Source organism: Ceratina calcarata, unplaced genomic scaffold (genome assembly GCF_001652005.2).
Source record: "Ceratina calcarata isolate Rehan_Ccalc_2016 unplaced genomic scaffold, ASM165200v1 scaffold211.2, whole genome shotgun sequence".
NCBI classification, from domain to species: Eukaryota; Metazoa; Arthropoda; class Insecta; order Hymenoptera; family Apidae; genus Ceratina; species Ceratina calcarata.
Window position 1 is genome coordinate 258,147 of NW_017142786.1, and position 23,049 is coordinate 281,195.

At 42.5% G+C, this 23,049-nt stretch overlaps 1 protein-coding gene across 6 annotated transcripts in view; it reads left to right on the forward strand.

Annotated features, from left to right (window-relative positions):
* Positions 1–8,243: 8,243 nt before the first annotated feature.
* Positions 8,244–23,049, forward strand: part of LOC108622280 (runt-related transcription factor 1) — a 29,876-nt gene continuing 15,070 nt past the window's right edge. Inside the window, exons 1-3 of one of the 6 annotated variants that reach the window (XM_026811313.1) lie at positions 8,244–11,509; positions 11,849–14,077; positions 15,340–15,594. In XM_026811313.1, the coding sequence (XP_026667114.1) occupies positions 13,768–14,077; positions 15,340–15,594 (565 nt within the window). In that variant the 5' untranslated portion in view covers positions 8,244–11,509; positions 11,849–13,767. Of the gene's footprint in view, positions 14,078–15,339; positions 15,595–23,049 lie in introns of all 6 variants that reach the window. The other 5 variants (XM_018020063.2, XM_026811312.1, XM_018020065.2 and 2 more) reach the window with 5 other exon arrangements.

A 23,049-nucleotide genomic window follows, 5' to 3' on the forward strand; every position in this document is an offset into this window, starting at 1 on the left:
TGCTTTGTCATTGTTTTTATTCACGAGCTCATAGAACCTTAAAGTCTAGATCGTCATGTAAAGGAAATACAAGTACAATTGAAGCAAGCAGATCTTAGTTAATTTTTGTAACAATCTACATCGACTTTCATTAGAAAAATGATCAAAAATAGGAAGATAAACACAGTTTTTGCGATTTCTCTATCAAACAGTGAAGGATATAGTGGGTGAGACAGGTCGTCGAGTTTCACGTCTGTCGATCGAGGGATACAGACTCTACACCGGGTACATGTACGTCGGATGTAACGGATCGGGCGCGAAAAGCCCAGGTAGCCGGCGTAAAACGAGCCCGGGAAGTTCATTAATGGATTAAGAGTGCTGGATCGATACGATTAGCGGGACGACGAGGCGACGCTGCCATCGAGCGAAACGGACACGCATCGAAACTTAAAACCGGCAACGGCTATTTTCTACGGCGGTGCACCCTCCACTGCCTGCTGGACCAGATCAGCCTTTCAAGCGGCGCCGCGCCACGTTGTGAGGCTTTTGATTTATGGAAAACACGGGGAGATTCGAGATTTGTAGCTGACATTATATCGGTAGTGATAAATAAATCTGGATTATCAAGGATTCCCTTCGTGAGCGAAGACATAGGTATTGGAGGAGGGCAAGGCAAACGCCGCGCCGGAGGTATAAAAGAACGTGCAAACTGATCTGTCAAACAAAGTCGACGAATATACTGAAGAGTTATAGAGTTATCCAAATTCTGTCTCGATTCGTTTAATCCCCGACGCAAATCTAACAAATAATGTAAGCTAGCCTTTTTGTAGATCAGGATGATTCAAGTTCTTCAATAGCAATGTTGAAATTCACTAAAATTCTTACGAAGTCAATTGTATAGTAAGTGCAGGATTGATTATGAACAATTTTGAAAGCCTTAAGTGGTCTTTTCTATTCCCAAGGGAAAGCTATTGGGAATCTCGGCGTTATGATAATTGTCTTAGGGTTCGTCCGGTGTCCCCGTGAATTTATCTCGTCGATGATTCCGCGAGTAGCTGGTCCCGGTGACTGTTTTCTATCGATCCCACGGATTGATATGAGCACCGTGTAGCACGCGGCCCCTTCTTAGACCTCGTATGGGGGTTGAATTTTAAAACTACCCCCGGGGGAGGAGCAAGTTGGCTCGTCTTTTTGAATCGGACTACTGCTACTACACGAACGGCCTCGATGTTGCGTGAAGAAGTACAAATCCCCGGGGACCACGTGTCGATACCTATTTTCCGCGCGAAATCGACGAGTCCGACGCTCGACTTAAACCGTACGGGCTCTCGATCAACATCGGCCAAACGCGTTTTTACTTATTTGTGGTTTCATGTAAGAGAACGATAAGTTTATACTAAAAATCTGTTTTTTATTTTGGTTATCTGTGAGAGAAATTAGAATGTCGTGTCAAAAAGATTTAACTGTTGATGAAGTGTTTCATGTATTCATAAAAAGTCAGAAAAACACTTGTTTGGTCTTTCTATTATTTAATAGCAAAAGCTTCGTTAATTATATGAGCCATTATGCCAAATGAGGAAGTAAGCAAGTTAAGATTGATTTTATTGTAAACATTGACAAAGACAAGTTTTTATTTATCAAATGCAACGATATTCATTTAACAGCAAAACTGATTGCATAAAAACAACAGATCTCAGGTCATTTTGTCCGATTTTAGATAAGTTATTCCATTATAAGTAACGTATACGTAGTTATGCTCTTAACAGTATTTATCGCATAATAGATTCTTATCCATTATGTTTTGCTAAAATCATTAGACATCAAATTATTCTAACATCAATATTCGGCAGTAATGGATGCAACTTATTTCTGCACGCCGTCGTTAGAAGCAAGTGCAGTTTCGCGGTTGCGATGAACGTGTTAAACCGTGTCTCCTGTAGCAATTACAAAGAATCGAAACACCGCACGTGGAGAATTGTTGGCTAGGGTATGGCCGGAACGCGACCGCCCCTTAATCAGAGTAAGTTCCCGCTTTGCCCTTTGGAGTCATCAACGTATCTGACCAAGAACGAGCCAAGAGAGGGAGCGAGCGAGAGAGAGAGAGAGTCGAGTGGCCGGAGGCGATCCCGAGGTCATTTCCATTCGCTCCTTACAAAGTGGTATCATTTCCCAAGAGGCTGGGGTCCGTTCGCTCTTCAAGGTCCTGCGGCGCAGCTGCCCTTTCGTTCCATCGCATCGCAGCACGGTTTCCGTCCAGCTGCGCTGGCCGGGGATCGATACGGAGGAGATGTGAACAAATTCGCGACAAAAGTCATCGCCGATAATGGAATTACCCGCCAGGCCCTGTCGACTTAACCAAATGCGAACCTACCCCCCGGAACTAACTACAGATACTGTAATTTTTTTCACATCCCGCACGCTGGAATTATGACCCGGATTTGCATCGAAATAGGATCACTGATTTCGTGCCGTACAACAATTTAGTGTATTAATATAAAGGGCCAGTTTCGTAACATGATGACTTCGAATGACTTGTAAAGTATTTCTTGTGCGATAAATATTTTTAAACATATTATTTGACAATTATTTAAGGAGAGACAATTATTTTTTTGTCAAACATGGTAAATTTTCTAACAGGTCAGGTAGTATTTTAGACTGAACGTTGAATATGTTTGACCTGTTAGTGATCGTTCGATGACGTACGGTTCAATGATTTGGAGGGCAGTCACGTTCACTGATCACGTAAAATATTTCCTAATAGAAGACTATTAATTTAAGAATATTTCAATAATTATTAATTATAAACATTCCTTGAAAATACTTTTCTATTGAGAATTTGGGGCTTTATTGAAATTCGGAGAATAATATTGCACATTCGATTTAGAAAACTGAAGGTAACCGTCATGTCCCCCTGGAACCCATGAAGCAATATTTGTTTAAAAATGTTTATCGTGCAACAAACACCTTACGAATTATTTGTAGTCGTCACGTTACAAGACTCACCCCGTGTATTTAATTGAACAAGTGCATAATATGAAAAGATTCTGATGCTTTTCCAAGCGCAACTTTATTGCCAGAGTATCTCGTACATCAATTTCTGTAATCCTTGGCAATATTGAATGACCGGCATACGCAAAAGTGATCAATTAACGGGATCGATTACACGGAAAGAGAGCCGATATCCAAGGGTAGAACAGTTTCGGATAGCAGAACAGCTTCCGACGGTGACAGTTTATCAAATTGCAGGCCAGCTCGGCGTGCCCCTAAAGGGATGTATAAGGGTCGTAAGGTGGAACGAGGTCGGGCCGGGCGGGGGCGGGGGAGGTGGGGGTAGCTTATTAGAGCCACGACAGCAGCCCCGGCTCCACCTTGAAACCTCCAACCAACCACCATGCTGCCGTGAGTCTTACCACCTTGCTTCCTTCCATCCAGCCGCGTCGCCTTCCTATCTTCAACCCGGACCGAAACCCCGTCCCTCGCCCCCTATTCCACCTCTCTCTCTATATATATGTATACATATATATATATATATACGTATATATAGTTCAAGCAGCGTGGAAACGTGGCTCGACATAAAGGGTCGCCTGGGACCGTGGTACTTGCCGCTCGTCTTTAATCTACGAGGTCACCAAGCAACGACGACGACGACGACGACTGCCGTATTACTACGAGAAAATGAGCACGTGCCTTCGCGAGGCTGCGTTCGAAAGATTCCGAGTCTTCAGCCAGATTTAATACTCGCCTCTATTCATTGGTACGTGCCAGAGTCCCCATGGAAAATGATAAATCATAGTTCTATCAAGAAAAATTTGAAATAGTTCTGCATTATGTTCTTTGAAGATGAAACAAGCGTTGATCGAACTACGTTAAATGTATATGATCGTAGAAAGTGAGGACGAAAGGTAGCGAGGTTTGATTTTGACATCTGTAAAAAAAATACTTATTCGATTGAAAGTTGTAATTAGTGGAAGCAATTAACAGCAATTCGAAGTTTAATGATCACTTCGGAGGAAAGAACGATTTCGAGGAAGGTTCGAAGTTCACTGTAACCAGGGTAATCGGAGGTTGCTCGGGAACGATGAGAAAGTTTAGTGGAGAGGGTGTGGACGTGCACCCCTCGCGTGTGATGAGTCGTTTCTTGACACTAACGGACCCTCGTCTCTCTCCGTTTAAGGCGACATTATCGTCGTCTACAAGACGTTTTCATCGTGGATCATGCGAAATCCTATTTGGGCAACCGTCCCATTGTTGAAGAACAATTTTATGGTGCGCCTCCAACGCTTCGAATAAACGAAATTGTCTAAATAGAATAGGACGAAGAAGGAAACAGTTTGCGAATTCAATTCACAGAACGACTCTGTATTTTCTTAGATCGAATTTAGAAATTGTTTTCAGTACGATTTGAGCAGAAAATGAATCATGGCGCTCGGGTGAAAAAATTCAGTTCCCATCGAATCGCGGCACGTTCGGCGAAAAGTCGTTTTAATTATCCTAAGTAACGTTTTTCATGGCCGTCTGCACTAAGATCGCGCTGGTCATAATATTTAATCACTACTCGGCCCCCTGCAAGAAGTTTCCTCGTTGAAGGCTGGAAATGAATCGTCCTTTATCCGTAGAAACGTTTTCCTTGCGCTGATTTCTTGTTCCCAACAAAAATTCCATTCCTCTTACAGTCCCATTGCAATAGTTGAAATTCTGTTCTTGTGGTCGAGTCAAGGATGTAATCGACGGTCTTTAATCGGTGGGTTACTGAGGGACAGGGCGGCGGATTAGTCAATAGATTCCCTGCGGTGGAACTTCGAACCCTTCCGATCTTAAAGATTACGAAACAAACAAGAGCGCGAAACCGGCAAATGGGGTGACGATGAAGGGGTGAAACGGCGGCCTCACCCCTCGGCTCTCACCCCTGCCGCCGATGGTTCCGCGAGAGACAATTTTCTGTAATAAGCCGAGGGTGAATTATTTTTATAAAATTCAATGCAATATCGGAAAAGTAAGTATAGTGCAGTGAGGAGTTATAGAAAAATATTTAAGAAAATATATTTATACCATAGATATATTAAAATAGACCGAGTGCTCAAATAGAAGACTTTAAGTCAGGCGATTAAGAGGAAGAAAATTAATGGAAGAGTTTCCTCATCTTCTATCGGCATTCGATACAGAGAGAGAGAGAGAGAGAGAGAGAAAGAGAGAGACAGACAGACAGACAGAAAGAAGTTCATTCAAAACATGTTTTCTCTATCTTTTCTAACACAAAATACATTCAATCCATTCTCTTGTATTTATGATTTATACTCGTGCAATTTTAATATTGTAAGACTTAACTTTCATTGGTAAAACTTCACTATCGTTTCGAAGAATATTTTCAGTAAGCGCGAAAGGGACGCAAAGTTCGATGTGTCAGGTTAATTCAGTCTGGCCAGTGATTCACGAAATATAAAGGAGCATCGGCATCCCCCGGGTCGCGAGGTGTCGTCGAAATTCTGGTTGGTACAAACTGCAACCCCAGCCGTCGTTCCGTAACTCACCGTGGCCTCATCCCCCCTGACCCCGGCACGGGAGAAGAACGCGGTGGGGTGGCGTTTCATTTTTTGACACCCGGTGTATTTGATTCCACCCTTGTAATAAACCCCAGGGGTTGCCACCCATGGAGGTCCCTTGTCTCCCTACATGTCATATCGACACCTCACCCCAAGGGGTAGGTGACTGCTAGGTAATTTGCTTTCTTATTTTCTCCGCGATACTCTCTCATCCTCCTTCCTTCTCGCGCCCTCGCGTCTCAGTTGCAGCCCCCATCGAAAAATGAGACCCCGCGTATTCCTTTTGCCAATTTTCCTCTACCGTCGCGGAAGAGACTTTCACGCGGCGGGGAAATCACGTTCACGTTAGCCTACGCTGATAAAACTTGATGGTTCCCCAAAAGAGTACTCTTGGGATTATTGTTCCAGCCGATTACTGATTTCTATTCTAAACTTCAAGGATAGATAGGACTAATCAGATCTATGATTTTACATAAGGGGACTGTATATTTAGAAACAAGGGGCAGTCGTTAGATTGCGGATTTTATGCCTTTATAAGAAAACCAAATGTGGAAAAATATAGACAGTACAAGTATAATGACATAAAAAAACATAGAATTATACAAAATTAAAAAATTCTCTGATTGTTGCAACTTGATTTTTATAAGTGAAATAAAAATTTCGTTATACGACATAAAAATTTAACAATTAGATGTAATAGCTTATTCAATAGCCTCGTAAAATTTCTAAAATTTGGTGTCTTATTAATGTAATACCTAATAACTATTAAAATTTCAATGTTTTGCCATTGTTTTCATTTAAGGGCTCATGCAACTTTAAAATATTTTAGTTTACATACAGTCTACAGTCTAGTGATCATCGATTATTCTGTATTATTTTGTATAAAAAGTGAGAAGGGAGTCGGGCAGTAATGGGAACCATCGTTTTGTAGTTGTTTTCATCAGTTTCATCGATGTTTAGACGACACTGTCTCACGGTTGCAAACGAGATGTCCGTTGGTACCTGGGCCGAGGAAGCCCCGATTACGCGTCTGCCGGCTAATCTGATTTCAGCCACCTCCAGACCGACAACTCCTTAGCGCTACTCCTTTGGTTTCTCTCGACAATCTTGTTACGCAGGATAGACGGGGAGAGTTCCAAGTACGGAATCTTGTGCCGATGATACTTACACGTGATCCACCGGCTGACTGATTTAACCCCTTACCACTCCCTAGGCACAATGCCCAGAACCAAACTAACTTTTCAAGCACCAAGTGTAATACCTTCGTCGAAAATCAATGGTTCATTTTATTCTTGACACTAAACCTACAGTCCAAAGACTATTTTTAAATACTTTTATTATTATTTAAAGAGAAAGTGTTTGTATGTTAGTAAGAATCTATAAAACGATGTAGGGCAGTAGCATTCTTGTATACTCCGGAGTTAATTTCTTTAGCTTCATGACATGTGCAAGAGATTTTTAAATATTCCATCAATTATTTAATATATTCAATATTTAATAAATTCCTTAAAAATCAATTTGTGGATTTTTCGAATTTTACGTTCTACTGGGGTGAACGCGTTTTTACGTATTTTTCAATATTTTTGAAGTTTGATGAATTATAGAGTTGGCCTTGAGCCACAGAGGTTACCCATAGGAATACCTAAAAATCAATTTCAGGGTTTTACTCCAATCATCCACCGAGGGGATGAAAAGGTGTAAACAGTACATTTACAATCTTTCAAGCTTGATTTATCGACCTAGTTTTTATTTAGAAAATATTTCTATTCTATTTGAATTCTGTGTAAGATACTCAATGATGTCATATTTAAATCAAAGCTCATTGAGTGATCAGATTTAAATCTCCTGACAGTATAGTTAAGGCAGTACCTAAAAAATCATATAAAATCGTGTTTTTCTCAGCATTCTAAATAAATTTGGAGAAGAATATTAGTACCTAAGATTAACCAAAAAATGACGTGATGAAAAACTTGAGGGAAAGTTAAAAAGAAAATGAAAATTGTTTTGTCATATTGTTCAAGTTGTAATTCTTATTTAAGTAGGTACCAAACTATAAAGTAGCCAACACTACATTTCACTCAAATGTGAAAAATATAAATATAGTACATTAGTGTATAAAAATTGTCAGTAGCTTTATTATTAAATATTGCATTTCTATTTCGTTGACAAAAATTGTTTAAGGGTTTATGTATAAGTAAAGTTGTACTGCTACTGAGAACTCGATGAAAGTACAATCCTTTGATAATCAATTAAGATTGACACGGATAAAGAATAACCGTGACTGAGATTCAATCTATTGTCAGAAAAAAGAGTGACAATTGCGAGTATTCGAGGTTCACCGAGACCGTGATCGTCCGCAAGCACCGTGTCGTCGGGCGCAACCCTTTGGGAAGCGGGCGTAAAGCCAGGCACCCTCGCACGCGGTGGCGGGTAAGGGGGCGCGCGCCGCGGGCTCGGGGGAGGTCGGGGGGACAAAACTCACCCTAAGAAGCCTTTAAGAACGCCAAGGCGGTAGCGTCCGCGTTGGTGGGGTTGCATAAAAGTGGCCGCATGCGCAAGCTCGTTGAAAAACTGCGACCCGCCTCCAGCGCCGCCTCCTATCGTCTCCAGCCCCCGGTTTTCCACCCCCGCGAGGATCTCTTCTCACCTAGAGGAGAAGACAGCCCCCCCGCGGGATCACCCCTGCTGCCCCCGAGACGCGGTCGCCTTGGAGGACGAGCTGCGGCCTTTTTCGACAATTGGCCCCGGCTAACATGTGCTAACCGTGTGTGATTACTCTTTGCTCTACGGGCGACCCTTCTACCGCGAACCGCTGCCCCGCCGCCCCCTCTCGTCCATAGTTCGGGTCCTTCCGCCTTCGGTGCTCGCCCGCGAAAATCAAAGTGTCACGGCACGCGGGTCCCCTAGTAGTAGTTCCGCGCGCCGGCAATCGGGAAGCGAGTGCGTGAAAATCGAAAGCTGTTATATCGGTGGTGCCGCTGCTGGCGCGAAGTGACGGACAGTTGGTGAATAGGTAGAGGGTTCGTTGAACACAGTGTCGATCTCCCATGTTTGCGTCAGATTTTTTTCTATTTTCTGGTCTCTATTTTTCGTCGCTTTTTAGCGGGCACGTATTTTGTTAACGATTTTGTTCGTTTTTTCGGGTGGCTAAAGCGCGGCGCGGGGCGCAAAGCCGGCCGGACCGGGGGCGGCCGGGGACGGGAAACGTGAGCACCAATTATTTCTTCCAGCATGGGAACAACGACCGGCGTTGATCTAATTGGTCGCCAGTAGGTAATTGTTCGGTGCCGATAATTGGGCCAATTAATTTGTACGGAAAAGTGCGTCGATAATCGTCCAGCATTCACCTCCGCGATACCGATTATGTGGACCGTGTAGGATGCGGGTTATAGAATATCGTTACCGTTCAAAAGGCCGAGAGATGAACGGGCGAGGGCAACAGAAAAAAAGGAGGACACGAAACGAAACGTGTATAGAAAAAACGAGGATGGAGCGTGATAAAAACAAGGAGGGAAGGGGGCGAGTCGGAAGCACGACCGGTCACGTAATCGAATATATTTTTATCTTTTAATTGAAAAATATCGTCGCCCAGCCGTTCCGGGCTGGTAATTTTATGGCGACAGGATTTAATTACACAAAATCACGTCGAACCGGACAATATAATTAAATACCTGTTTTTCCGTGAAAATTTGACGCCGGTTTGGTCGGGCGAGAACGGATTTTTATCGAAATACCCGAAACTTGTTAAATATCTGACTGGACAAACGCTCACCACTTATTCTCTTATACACTTCACAGATTCTCTTCTATCCATACCTAATAAGTAGACATTTTATATACAGTTGGAATACACAAAAATTATGAATTTTCTGATGTATCAAGCTATGCAGGATATCAAAAGTTGGTTCTATTAAAACTTTAAAGTCAATTTCTGGAAATCTTAGTTGAACATACATTATTATAGTTCGTTAAATTAAATTATGATTTCTCAAACGTGTTTACAGTTACATATAGGAAATAAAATATTTTACATTATTAACTAATTAATGGTTCAGTTTCACCATAGAACATAATATTTGTATTTCATGTTCTCGTCTACATTATAAGAATTGCTTGAGTCAAGTGGCTCAAGTAATGCCAGGTTGTCACAGTTCGATAGTAGATCTTATGAAGACACGAGTTTCTGTATATTTAAATACAAATAGCTTATTCTGCAGTCATTAGGAAGTACGAAATATGAATTTTCGACCTGTAGAATTGCATTCTCATTTTAATATATTTTACTATACATTTTAATATTTGCATACTAATTTTAATAATTACTATTTATAACTGCATCACTTCCAAGTACTTCAGTGTAAAGTGCAAGTGTTTTTAAGCTTGATTATTTTAGGAACTTGGTTGGTAACCTGGATATTTAATCGTAGCTAAAGTGTCTTGCATTTTAATGGAATTAATATCAATCAATGTTTTAATGATGCTTGTCTGAAAGACTTATTTTAAACTGATACCATAAATGTTCCATTTTGTATCAGCATGTATTAATATGAGTTTCATCATGAATTGGGATATATGAATAATTCCTGTTATTCCTAATATATGTACATTCAACTGATTACATACATATATATATATATATATATACACAGGATGTGTAGAATGTATCACAGCGTGTCGGAAACAGGGGGAAACTGTGGATGATCACGAAGAAAAAAAGAGAAAGGAAGGCGATGTACTGCCGGAGGGTCCGAAACGTATGACGAAATGCATCTCGGGAACTCGACGTTTAGGGACGCGGAGGCGTTGTGCATTGTTACCCATATAGGGGCGCAGGATTATATGGGGTGGTCGCTCCCGTTCAGGGATCCTCGTAACTTGCTACAGATCCGTCATGATCGATAGTCTTCTGGCGTCGTTCAAAAGAGAAACCGGAGTTTGGTTCTCAATGGCTGGATTGCTTGTCATCTCGATTTTCACTACACAATTCCGCTTTTCATAATTCGTTTATGATTTAGAAGAGACGCAGCTGAGCTTTAAATTACGAATGGATAAAATTCTGAAAGAATGAGATCAGAATTTCTTCTGTGCCTCCAATCTGCACTTCATGGAACTTTTAAGGTTGAGCATTTAAATAAGAATAATGACAAAGAATTCAAATTTTAATAGTCATCAGATGTCAGGTTAATAAAGTACTGAGTGAAATTTTAGAAATTTTGCAAGGCTATTAAAAGAGTTGTTACATCTTGAATTCTTACGTTGAATGGCAACATTTTCACTTCATTTATAAAAGCTTATCGGTTCATATATTGGAGACAGTTTTTGTCATATTTCTTAAACTTTTGACAGAGATCTTACACAGTTGATACAACCTTAAAAGAAATTATTCTTCATTTCCGATTGTATGAATTTTGTCCAGGAAACCTTCAAATGTTCCCTGATAGCGATTTATAAAAAACAGTTTGGCTCGAATGATAAAGGGAGAAGAACGTCTCTCCTCCGTGAAAAGAAAGTTTGGTAGATATTTTCATGATGAATCCTCGCAATAATCGCGTCCACTGGAAGAAGAGTTCTTCCCCTCGCAATCAGTAAAGATTCGTTTCCCGACTGCAACAGCAGTCGTGCGCGCACGACCATGGGACGACTACGACGACGTCGACAGCGGCGGCGGGGACATTAAGACAAAGTATCCCTTTCTTTCTTGTTCGCGCAGCCCCTTGTTTCTTCCCTCGTCGTGCACCCTCTTCGGCGAGCCCCCAAGCCGTCGCGCAACCCCCGTATTCCTTCGGTGCTAAACGCAACTACACGAGGGACCTTTCAACCGTCTTTGTTTTCCCTTTCTTCACAGTGTCGTTTCGCAATCTCGCGCGGGGAGGTCGTTGAACGAACGGAACCAGGCAGGACTTGCGAGGAAAAAAAGGACGATCATCGGACGAAGGAAAGCGAGCCTCGTTATCGGTGCACCGCAACCTGGGAACGATCCCAACCGTGCGGTAATTACAGACCGTGGAACCAGTTTCTTTTCCACCGCGCTTTCCTCCTTTTTCGGGCAACTCCGAAACCGCAGCGTTAAACGTTTTGCATTCAAGTTTCCTCGTTTTGCGTTACGTGGATGAGACAAGTGAATATAATTTGGAATGACTTAAAAAATGATCGACGATACTACAAATTTCAGTGTGTTTATCAAACAATTTGTGAGTTGGTATAAACATGAACTATTTCAGTGAATGTGTGGAGGCTAATTACCGTTGTGATATAATCTTGGAAGCTGTGATTCGAGACACGTGAAAGGATAGTGTGATCGAGTAATCAACGTGATTATTCGTTTACAGATCAAAGTGATTTTTGTCGAACATATTTCTCAGCGCGTGTCGCGGAATAGAGAGTCGGAGAGGATACCGCGGGAGTGGGGGTGTGTTGTCATCACGATCAGCGACACAGACGGCGGGAGTATAGGCATCGGGATCGCGGAAGAGGGTGGCAGCGGAAGAGAGAGAGATTTTTCCCCACCGCTTGGAAAAAGCAGCCCCCACCAAGTGCGTTTAGTACGGGCAGCCAGCGGCGGCGGTGGCGGCGGCGGCGGCGGCGGCGGCGTTCGAAGAGTGAGGCGCGGAGGGGTAGGTTAGCCAGGGTGGTCTCGGTGGTGGCTGGGGGCGGCAGCCTCAAAAATACACCGCAACCACACCGCGCGGCTCCACCGCAGAAGCCGCCATCTTCCACCGCCGAACCGAAACGAGACCGCGCGAGTTAAACACCCTATCCTACTTCCCCGTGGAAGTTGCCGCTGCCACCCGCCGAACTGCCGCCCGCGAAGAACTACCTCTTCGTCCTCTGGCCACGGGAACTGCCAAGTGGCAACGTACGGGACACCGAGGAAATTCGAATTCCTGTTGTCGCGCCATTCAACCGATGGGATAGTCATATCAGTCAGCGTCAACGATCGACGGTTATTTTCGAACTATCAATGATCGTTTAAACGGTCCGGGCCGTATGTCGTTCGTCAGTGATTTTTTTTTGGTTTCTAAGGGAGGACTGTATGTGTGAAAGTTTTGGTGTTCCTTCGGTGGTGTTCGAGCGAGGACTTCCGGGAAGAGCAATGTGCGTATGTGGGATTTGTGTTGCGGTCAGAGCTGGCTCGGAGGATCCCCGGTGCTACTGCTGAGTTAACACCTGTTAGATAGTCGAGCCGAAGTGCTGATGTGACACACGTGCGAGTTAGGAATTTTCCGATCCGGCCACGAATCTTCCGAGCAGTGAATCAACCCTGTAACTAATTCCGATCGCGCGGGGGTTAACGGCAATTGTCAGGGACCGAGGGGTGGGTTTGAGTGACTTTCCGTCGAATCGAAGTAGCGGGGCTGCATCCGATCAAAGAAACGTGGGTAGAGCTCGATTCCAATAAAACGAATTTTCCCCGCGAGTTGGCAATCGGGGAACGAAGAATTTGCAAACGGATGCTAGCGGCCCCGACCCCCGGGATAATGAAATAAGGATCAAAGGTCGCTGGGGTCCGTGCGCCGCACGAAACCTGTCCGCGTGCCGCCAATCAAGCTTATTATTCGGTGAACGATGACTATTCATCGATTCACTTCATTAGATCAAGCTTCCTGAACAACTTCTCACGAACAGATCTCAGCGCATTAACACCGACTAATATTGCTCATACGAACCAAACGATGAGACAAGAACGATGATCAGATTCGATAAAAAATTGAATGTGATAGCTTATTAATATCAAGACTATCATCTTGGTACCAGAAAGTGGTTCCATCGTTTCGCAATATGATTTCCTTTTATTATTTCTAAAAATCTTTGTACATATGAAAATAGACGTCTGATTCTGCAAGACTCAAATACGAAGAAAAGAATCCTATTTTTCACTATCGGATGGATAAAGAATAAATAAGGACAGTGAACAAATGAATGTGAATTTTTATTAATATAGACGATACGTCTTAAAACAATAAAACCACAGAAGGATTCCATCTTCTAGCAATATGATTTTGTTTTATTATTTTTAAGAATCGTTGTACATATGAACATTAAAAACAGATTAGATCGGAATTAATAACAAGAGAGAAGCCTGATTTTAACGAGATTCAGATACCAAGAAAAGAATCTTATTTTTCGCAGTCGTATGGATAAAGAATAAATAGAAACAGTGATCAGTTTGAAAACGATTGAGCCGAGTCGTCCGCGGTCTGTCGGCGAGGAAGAACGTTTTAAAGAAAAGTCCGATGATCCTGTTCTCATGACGAACCCTTTGCGCGATGCACGCCCCGAGGATCGGCCTCCAGGCTTAGATTATTCCGACCCCCGATTGCTGAGGAACGGGCACCAGGATCATCAGGGAGCCACAGTGCACCAGATCGGCGGCGCAAGGATACGAAGGACTAGGACCTCGTCCTCGAGGAGAAGAATGCACCTAGCCAACGAGGTCCCACCGCAAGCAGCCACCGGCGGCAACAATCTACCCGACTACGCTCTCACCGCGGACCTCCTCGCTGAGAGGACCCTCGATGGCCTGTTCGCGGAACATCCTGGAGAACTGGTGCGAACAGGTGAGAAAAAGTTCATTCAATACTTTGAAAAATCGCGGGTTTCTATATAAAGTCTGTGACGATTTATTAGAGTTCTGTGAGCTGTAAAATCTACCATTATTTAATATTTTGATATAGAAGTTTTAAAGGAACTGATGTAAAAAATAATACGGAATTAATTAAAAATTATGGAATTTACTGCAAAAATGGAATGTACGATATAGTTCCAATTGTGTTCACGTCATAATTTCTCATTTCTGGTCCTTTTCTCTATAATATTAATTTTTCTGTACTTTTCTGATTGTTTTATTAATACATAAAATCTGCAGTGTTATTAGAATCACTAAACTAATAAAGCTTCTTAAGGTAGATCTTAACCAACCATGTTAATTAAATGATACTTCGTTAGTAAATAACAAATAAGAAAGTATGACAGTACTATGGAAATTTTGATAATAATTTTTAGCATTTTGTATATTTCTTTAAAAACTTAAATGTTAATACAAACGTGCTCAATACGAAAATAAAATAATACATCAAAATAATCTTATGCAAATTTTGAGATGACTCTTAAATATAGTTTCCCAATTTAAAAAATAAAGTAAAACTGAAACCCTTAATTTTTCATATCAGTCATGTCACCGTGTTACATTTTTCAACAATTTCTTAACACGTAGTCAATGAATTTAAAGTTTCGCATAAGTCTTCTTTGTACTCCAAATCATGTTTGCTCCTAAATTGAACATAACTATGAATTTCAAAGTTTACCTAAGAACTACCTTAATACAAGCAGATCATAATCTCTAGTTTTCAGTTTCTCGATTATCTGCAAACACAGTCTTTAAAAAATTTGATTAATTAATATACAGTGCAAAATTTAATATACTATACATTCGTTTATAACAAGTATGCCTTATTATTAAGCTGTGGATTTTTTATGCAAAATAAAACATTTATGGCGTCAGTTTAAAAAATATATTTCAAATCAACATTTCTCTTATCATTTAAATATTGAAATATGTAATCATTTTTTAATACTCTGAATAATTTCATCTATTAAAAACAGTGTTTATGATTTCTAAGCATTTTATTTCTTTGCAAATGCATAAAACTCGCAATTTACTTATTATAATTGATGAAGAGAAATACTGATAAACTCTATGAACAATTGAGATGTATACAATGATAGAATCTATTCATTATACATGATAATAAATTGATACGTTGTATTATTCGGCAATGAATTAAGAGCTTGGTACGGTGTGTACAATTCCTATTGACAGTTCGGCGACGATGGTTGTCAACAGGCTCGCCGCACGTGGTTTGCACCGTGTTACCAGCGCACTGGCGGTCGAACAAGACGCTTCCAGTGGCGTTTAAAGTCGTGGCTCTCGGCGAAGTCGGCGACGGGACTCTGGTCACGGTGCGGGCCGGCAACGACGAGAATTGCTGCGCGGAGTTGCGGAATTCAACCGCGGTGATGAAGAATCAAGTCGCCAAGTTCAACGATCTTAGGTTCGTCGGCAGAAGCGGCAGAGGTGAGTCCCCGTTATAAATTAACAAACGTTCATACAAAAACAGAATTCTGAATGCATTATATCTCATTTTGATAATCTATGTACACAAAATGGTATAAATTTCTCTATGAGCGTGCAATTTTTCTGGCTTTCGTCAAAAAGTCAATCCACGCGGTGCCGTAGGGAAAGCAAACGATTAAGGTGATTTAAAAAAAATTCGATCAGCCCCCACGGCCGATCGCAGTGAAATCCTTCTCCTCGCTCGGCTGTTAAATCATTCATTCGCCTGTACATTAAGACGGTGGGTCGACTGATGGCCTCGTTTTTTCTTGGACCAAGAAGGAGAGCCAGCTGGCCCCTTCCGTTTCAGTGGCTCATTTTTAATTCAGCCGGCAAACACGGCTCGTCGTCGTCGTCGTCTCTCTCGATATCTCGTAGAGATTTTTTAATTCTCCGCGTCTCAATAATTCAGGCATGGGTCTTCCGACGCGGGAGTGGAGGACGAAGGGGGAACGGAGAAGAGGGAAGAGTAAGATCAGGGGGCCTTATGGTCGGGGGGCTAAATAATGCGTCCTAATAATCGCTGCCATTACGAACGCTTAATGTCGACGCCGAGGATCGAAAGAGGACAAAGTTGCTCGCTTCCGACTTCCCTCGTCCCTCCCTTCGCCACCCTTCGGCCCGGTTTTTTCCTTCCCGTCAAGGGGACACTGTGGCGGGGAGATACGAGTAACGAGACGTCCTTTAATTCCTTTAATTCGACCGACTCGCGACGTCCTTTTCCTCCGTCGCGGGCAACTTTCAAGAGAACAGTCACCCGGGGGTTGGCTAACGAGGGCGCCCGGTCGACTTGTTTATGGCAAATTGGAAAACGAAATTGCGGGGTCTTTGCGATATCGAAGCTCCATCTGCCGTTGTACGCGTCGATACGCATACTGGCACGCGTCTTAAACGGTTTAAATGCCAGCTTTTTTAGTCCCCCACGTAGAGGCGAAGAATCAGTAAATTTTCGAATATTCTTTCGAGCCCAAAAGCGAATCAAACCTCGAGGGTTACAGCCACTTTACTAGATGAAATTGGCCCTGGCTCGATGTTTCATCTACCAAGCTGTGAAACGTTCGTCAGACTCGGCAGTTTCAAACGTTTAGCTCGAATTTCAAGAAAAGAAAGGACAGAAACAAATTAATAGAGATTTTCAGAAATCAAATAGAATTTATCATAAATCAATGAAGACGAAAATTCTGTTCCGTCGGCAGCCACAGTTACTCCACTGTCGACTTGAGCTGACGCAAACGAGATCCATAGTGGTTCCGAAGGAAAGAAGTGTAGATTAAAACTTGTGTGGACCATCATAGCAATTCTGACTCTTCATTTAGGTTTGTTTTATTCAATCCTAGCATCGTGGCTTATAGAATTCATGACGTGTAGAACAGAAATCGAAGTCGCTAAATTATAGAACTTTGAAGTATTTGTTACCTTATGACTATAAGAAAGCTACTGCCCTGAATCACTTTTCAGATTTTAGCTAACATGCAAATGCTTTCTCTTGACATTCTCTTGTCTATTCGTCTAGTGTGGAAAAGACACAACATGGGTTAGTCTTGATTAATTATAAGGGTTCAAGGTATTGATGCCTCATTTGATTTTATACTCATGTTTAATCTGTGACACGCTGTTGGAATGTTCTGTCTCATTTTATATGATCCACTCGTAACAAGTAATTGGCTCGCGAGTCGCCAGTTCATCACTTCTACCATAAATAATTTATTATCACCCATTATGTCTGAAAATTTCAAGAAGGATCAGGATGAGTTACATGAGACATATGACTAACATTAAAAATGAGGCACTTTACACTGTAATTATTTAATCACGAATTAATTGTGAAGACAATTACTACCTGAATAATTCATTCGTTTTACATCAGTTTTAGTTTCTAATAAAAAGAAAGCCCTTTCATTTCCTAAAGGATGAAACCGCCTTTTCTGGCGCGGAAAAACCGAGTGGACCGGGGAACAATGGAGATCCGTTGAACGGTTTTCGCAATTTTTTCGCGAAACTCGTCGGATGAGAAGGATATCGTGGATATATAGGGAATCACAGAATAGAGCAGACGGGAGGAAGCGAGAGGGAACCAGGTGTGGGTGGTCACGGGGAGATCGCTAGGGGGTGGTTGGGAGTAGAGTGGTTGGCTGTAAGCGGCTTTGGTTTCCATGGCAGTAAGCCCTCATTACTGTATTACGGGCAGCCCCTAACTACCATCCGTACGTAGCGATTTGCCTCTAGAACCTCTATGAGGGTGACGGATCATGCAAGATTGTTTTCCGCGTGTCCGGGAAACGCCAATATCCCGATTTCTCGGAAATATTTCCACCCTCTACAGCGACCAAGCCCCGTCCCCCTCGCAGGTTAAGTAGCTCGGCGTCAGTCTTGTCGTACGATACCCCGGAAATCTTTTTCCACGAATTCTTGACGTTATTGCAGGAGTAATTGAGGCTCGTTGCGAATTTGCAGTCAAAACTTTCTGCCACATCGAACAGGAGATATTTCATAAAAATTACTATTCTCGCAGTTGGTAAATATCCAGCGTATCCGTTCAAATAAAATTGTTTTTCGCTATGATTCTCGCTAACGCGTGGGTTTTTTTCCCGAGGTGGGCGGCCGATCGAGCCGGCCGATCACCGATAACATGGCCAATCGTTATCGTCTGGTACGGAGTTCTACGGTCGAACGGATTTGCTAAATAAATGGGAAATTTATGATGTTTGCCAGCGAGTCACGTCGTGTATCGCGCATAATACCGCGAGGAGACGCGGCCTCCCTCGGGTCGCTTCATAATACGGATACCCGTGTACATTTTTGCCAGTTTTTTCACCTCCGTTATTTTGCGCGCCGAGCCCGCGCTGACCATTTTGGGGCAAATATTTGTTCCACGCTCGCCCGCGGGCTTCGCCCATGCCAATTTAATATCGCCAATGCGGATGAGGAGTGATTTTAGCCCGAGAGGCGGATATTGCTACGAATCGTTCCACGGTCTCCTCGCGCCTTCCAATTCCCCAGGTCTGTTTGGAGAAACAGGAACTGATCGTCGAGTATTATCCTCAATCGACGCCCCTTCTTGTTATGTCCAAACGCGAGCCACACGTTTGCTCGTTTCAGTCAATATCATTTTTAATTCAGCCAATATTTACGTGAACAGAATATCGATATCATTTTATAATTATGGAATGTATGTGCGTAAATGACAGGACTATATTAGCATAATTCCCTTAATGAAATTGGAACACCAATTGTCGCATGATAAATCAATTACTATACTCAGACTACAGATTTTTATGCAAAATGAAACTTTTAAGAAATGATGAATTCTCCACGTTTATTTACACACCTAATTTTGCTATCAATGCATAACATTTGCAGTTTAATTATAATTTTATATAACGACAATTACAGCTAAAGTAAAATTGAAATTGATAAAAGTGAAAGAATCATAAGTGGAAAAAGAACTTAAGAAAGTTGAGAACGGTCCAGTTCCTCGGATCCTTTCTCGCGGAATTCGCGAAACAAAAGGGCGCGGGGTTCGTTGAAACCCGGGGGTGGGTCGGGGGAAATATTATCATAGCCGCGCAGAGGCGTATATCACTCGGCAACCCCTTTCGTTCCCCGACAGGGATTAGCGTTGAATCTCTCTCCCCAGTGCCTAGGAGAGTGTCCACGAGGCGGCCGAGGCGTGTGCGCTTTTCCCATTTCAGCTGCTCTCTCTCGAGTACCGGTGGGCGCGGTAGGTCCAGCGACGGCCGTAAAAACGATGGACATAAATACCGGAGTTACCTGTGTTTTATGACGTGCTAGAGCTGGAGGCGGCAGAATCGGAGCCAAAGCTTCGAATATCTATCGACAGCCCAGATCCTGACCGATGTCCTCGCGCTTTTCCCTCCTTTTCCTCTTAACGCGTGATTCATGTGCAACAGCTTCGACAATCCTTTCCATCGGGTCTCTTCATCTTTCGACTGGTTCGTTTACAGTCTGCCAATGCTTCAAACTTCTTTTTATATTCTTTCACTTGAGAATCCTCGATTTCATACAAATTATTATTTATTATATTTTATATTGAGTCAGTGTAAAAGTTTGTACCTGATTTTTAGGTTCAAGTCAGATTCCATTGTACTTGAACTGTAACAAAAATATATCCTTTCCTTCAAAGCAGTTAAACAATGGTTTGTTCTATTTAAAAATGGTGATTTTTATCTGGATTTTATCTTTAATCGACTTCGATCTTCCAGTTTCCACGAAAAAAGAATCCATCTGCTTGTAAAGAGAATGACATCTTACTTCATATCAGGCAAGAAATTTTGGAACGAATAGTACTTAATATTTCGGAGGTATCTTAAGTGCGTTCTACTTTAAGAATTCTATTAAATCGCACATTGATTTAAGCGTTTATTTTCATAGTTCATTTAATGCCGAGGTGAATTATCCGTTCCTCGGTAAGAGAATCTTTAGCTCCGTTTCAAGCCGCCGAGAAATGCTTGGGAATGATGATTTAATAAGTCGTAAAGAGCCGTTGACGTTTGAAAAGGGTCGACATTCTTTTTCACAGACCTCGTCGCCGAGCTCCCCAATCTTCGGATAGCGGCGGAACAGCTGTTGCGATTTCCCTGTTGCCGAAATTTCGCTCTTCGCCTTCGACCGTGCGTGACTTATACGAAACTACCCTACCACCGGCTTTAATTAATCGCCACCGAGTCAATTTCCCTCGAGAAACTTCCCACCGCCGGTTCAAATACCCATTCAATCATATTTCACCGAGTATACAATTCGCCATCCGTCGTTTTTTGCAATAAATTCAGATTTCAAGGAATGTTCACGTTCGCCAATTAGATGAAAGTCTGCTTTAAGATACAAGTAGCATTAAAATCAATTTTATTTTCTCCTTTGTGTAATTGGTAAAAAGCAACATCCGATCAGAAGAAACCATGAACGGAAATAGCGAGGGAAAAGGTCGAGGGAGAAAAATGGGTGGTAACGTCGTCGAAATTCATGGAGGGGCTGGATTTCGTCGTCGACCACCTCAGCGACGTTTTTTCCCAATTAAAAATTAAAAAATCCGGCCCTCTCTCAAGTAAAGGATCGCGCAGGAGACACGGGGGAAGAGGAAGACAGAGTGGAGGGGGTTGGCGGAACGGAAGCAGTTCTATGGCGGATGACTGCACCAGAGATTTTCTACCGATTAAACATTATTTTTCCTGCTTGGGTCTCCTCTGGCTACCTCGTCGCCCGACACACTCTCGGCTCTGTTTCCTTTTACATATGCTAATTCCACGCTCTCCACGCTCTGCCGTTCGTCCCAGCCGCCTCTAACCCCTACAACCCCCTGCTCCGTCCCGTCCGCGCCTTTTTAAAACCCGTGTTCCGCGTTGGGAGCTCTCGCTCCGATGAATCCTCGACTCGATGTCGATGCGTCCTCCGCCTGAAAGATTTCTCGCTGGCCATCGTCGCTTCGATTAACCGTGGACTTGGCTTCGTTTCGTTTTTCACCCTTTCTTTTCTTTGGTTCGTCCGTCGAGAATTGCTTGTAACGAATGCCCGAGCAAACGGTTACTACGTCTGAAGTATCGCAGATAATTAGCAGCGAATTTTTTTAGTGGTACGTTTTAATATTGGTCAGGCAGTTTCGTTTGTTTCCTTGAGAGTATAGTTTTCGAGATTTATTACTTGCAAGATAATTAGGTTACAATCTAAATAATTTCTTTTTAGTCATCGTCTTTTATCATATTCAAGTTTATGTCTGAAGTACTGCAGATGATTAGTAACGAACTTTTTCAGTAGTACATTTTAATGTTGGTCAGACAGTTTCTCTTAGACTGTTAGTTATTTTTAGTATATACCCGGAGATCGCTTGCCAGCTAATTAGTTTGCAATCTAAATAATTCATTTCCAGTCATCTTCTTTTACCGTGAATGGCGTGCATATTCAAGTTGGGGTTGAAATAAGCGCACGAGGTCCCGGCCCGTCGCGATTCGGCCAGTCAAAACGTCAGAATCTTAAAACACGACAAACACTCTGAAATAACGATCCGAGCCACCCTCGGCGAACGAGCTTCGCCCGACAAACAGGGGAGTTTTTAACACTGCATGATCCCTGGACAAACTTAGGGTGTAGGTACTGCACCAACCGTTCGTCCTCTTATGCCTTCTCGCGGTGTGTAAATCCTTATCGCGCAAATGGCCGCGGACCGTCACGATGCGTCCACTTCTTTTTTTCTTACCAGACACAAAAGAATTCCGGCGAGTTCATAAAAATGCGATTATATTAAAAGGATTTGATAAACCCACAGGATTAATAAAATTTATGTCTCAAGATAAAAAATGATTTGGAATAGAATCCTTTGTGAAATTTACTTCCGAGAAATTAATTACTTTCAATAGAAATACTTCTCGTACCGTCGAGACGTCCGTAGGACGCGTGGGATTGAGAAATTATGCAGAACTCGTGCAACAGATTGATGCGACGTTTAGCACGCAACGAATTACGACTTAGGCGAGGCGTAGTCAGGTGAAGGGGGCCGGCAGACCTCAAGGGGGAGGATCGTTCTTCCACCGAGTTACACATAATGCCTCATAAACACCCTCAAAACGCCTGGCATCACCCTCGATTCGCGCCGCCACCGCCATCACGAATCTGACACCGCACCGGCAATAAACTTTGGCCTCGTTAGCTTCCACTCTCTATCTCTTTCCGTTCTCACCCCGCCGTGCACCATTTAGAACAGTATTCTCTTTTTTTTTATTCGTCTCCTGTGGCAGGTTGAAACGATTTTTGCGAATTTTGATTTTAGTTAAGTTCCATTCTGAGGTTGAATTATTTTGTTTGCTGAAAATTTGTTTGCTCTATGTAGTTTTTCATGCTTCTGCATTCAGAATTGTTCATTCATCTAAAATAATTCTTGTTTTCAAATAACTGAACTTTATCCTGTCTAAATCTATATTATTATTATTACTAATACGTTGATATATTAATACGGAAAATAAATGAAAAAATCGAGTTAACAAAATTAATGCAGAAAGCAACAATCTCTAGAAGACGCGAAGTGGCGGAACAGTTCCCCGGCGACGTTTTAACGTCCGCGGGGGTTGAATATTTCGCCGGGCGACGGTGGTAAGCCGGTTAAATGTCGTGGTTCACCGTAAAAACCCGGTCGTTTGCCGTCCAAGCCACGCCGGGCGTAAAATAAAACTAGCGACCGCTCGCGTGTGTGCACGCCGACCCCATTATAAGCCGTATAACTCGGCGCTCGTTCCGCGTCTAAGTGCCAACTTTTATTTCACTTCCCATCCACTACCCCGGTTTATATTCCATCTGTTCAATAAACCATACAATCGTTTTCTTCTGAACTCTTGTAAAAGTTGAAACTCGCCAGCGAGAACTCTAAAAGGATGTTGATAATTATTTATAGAAGAACGAGGGAACAAAAAC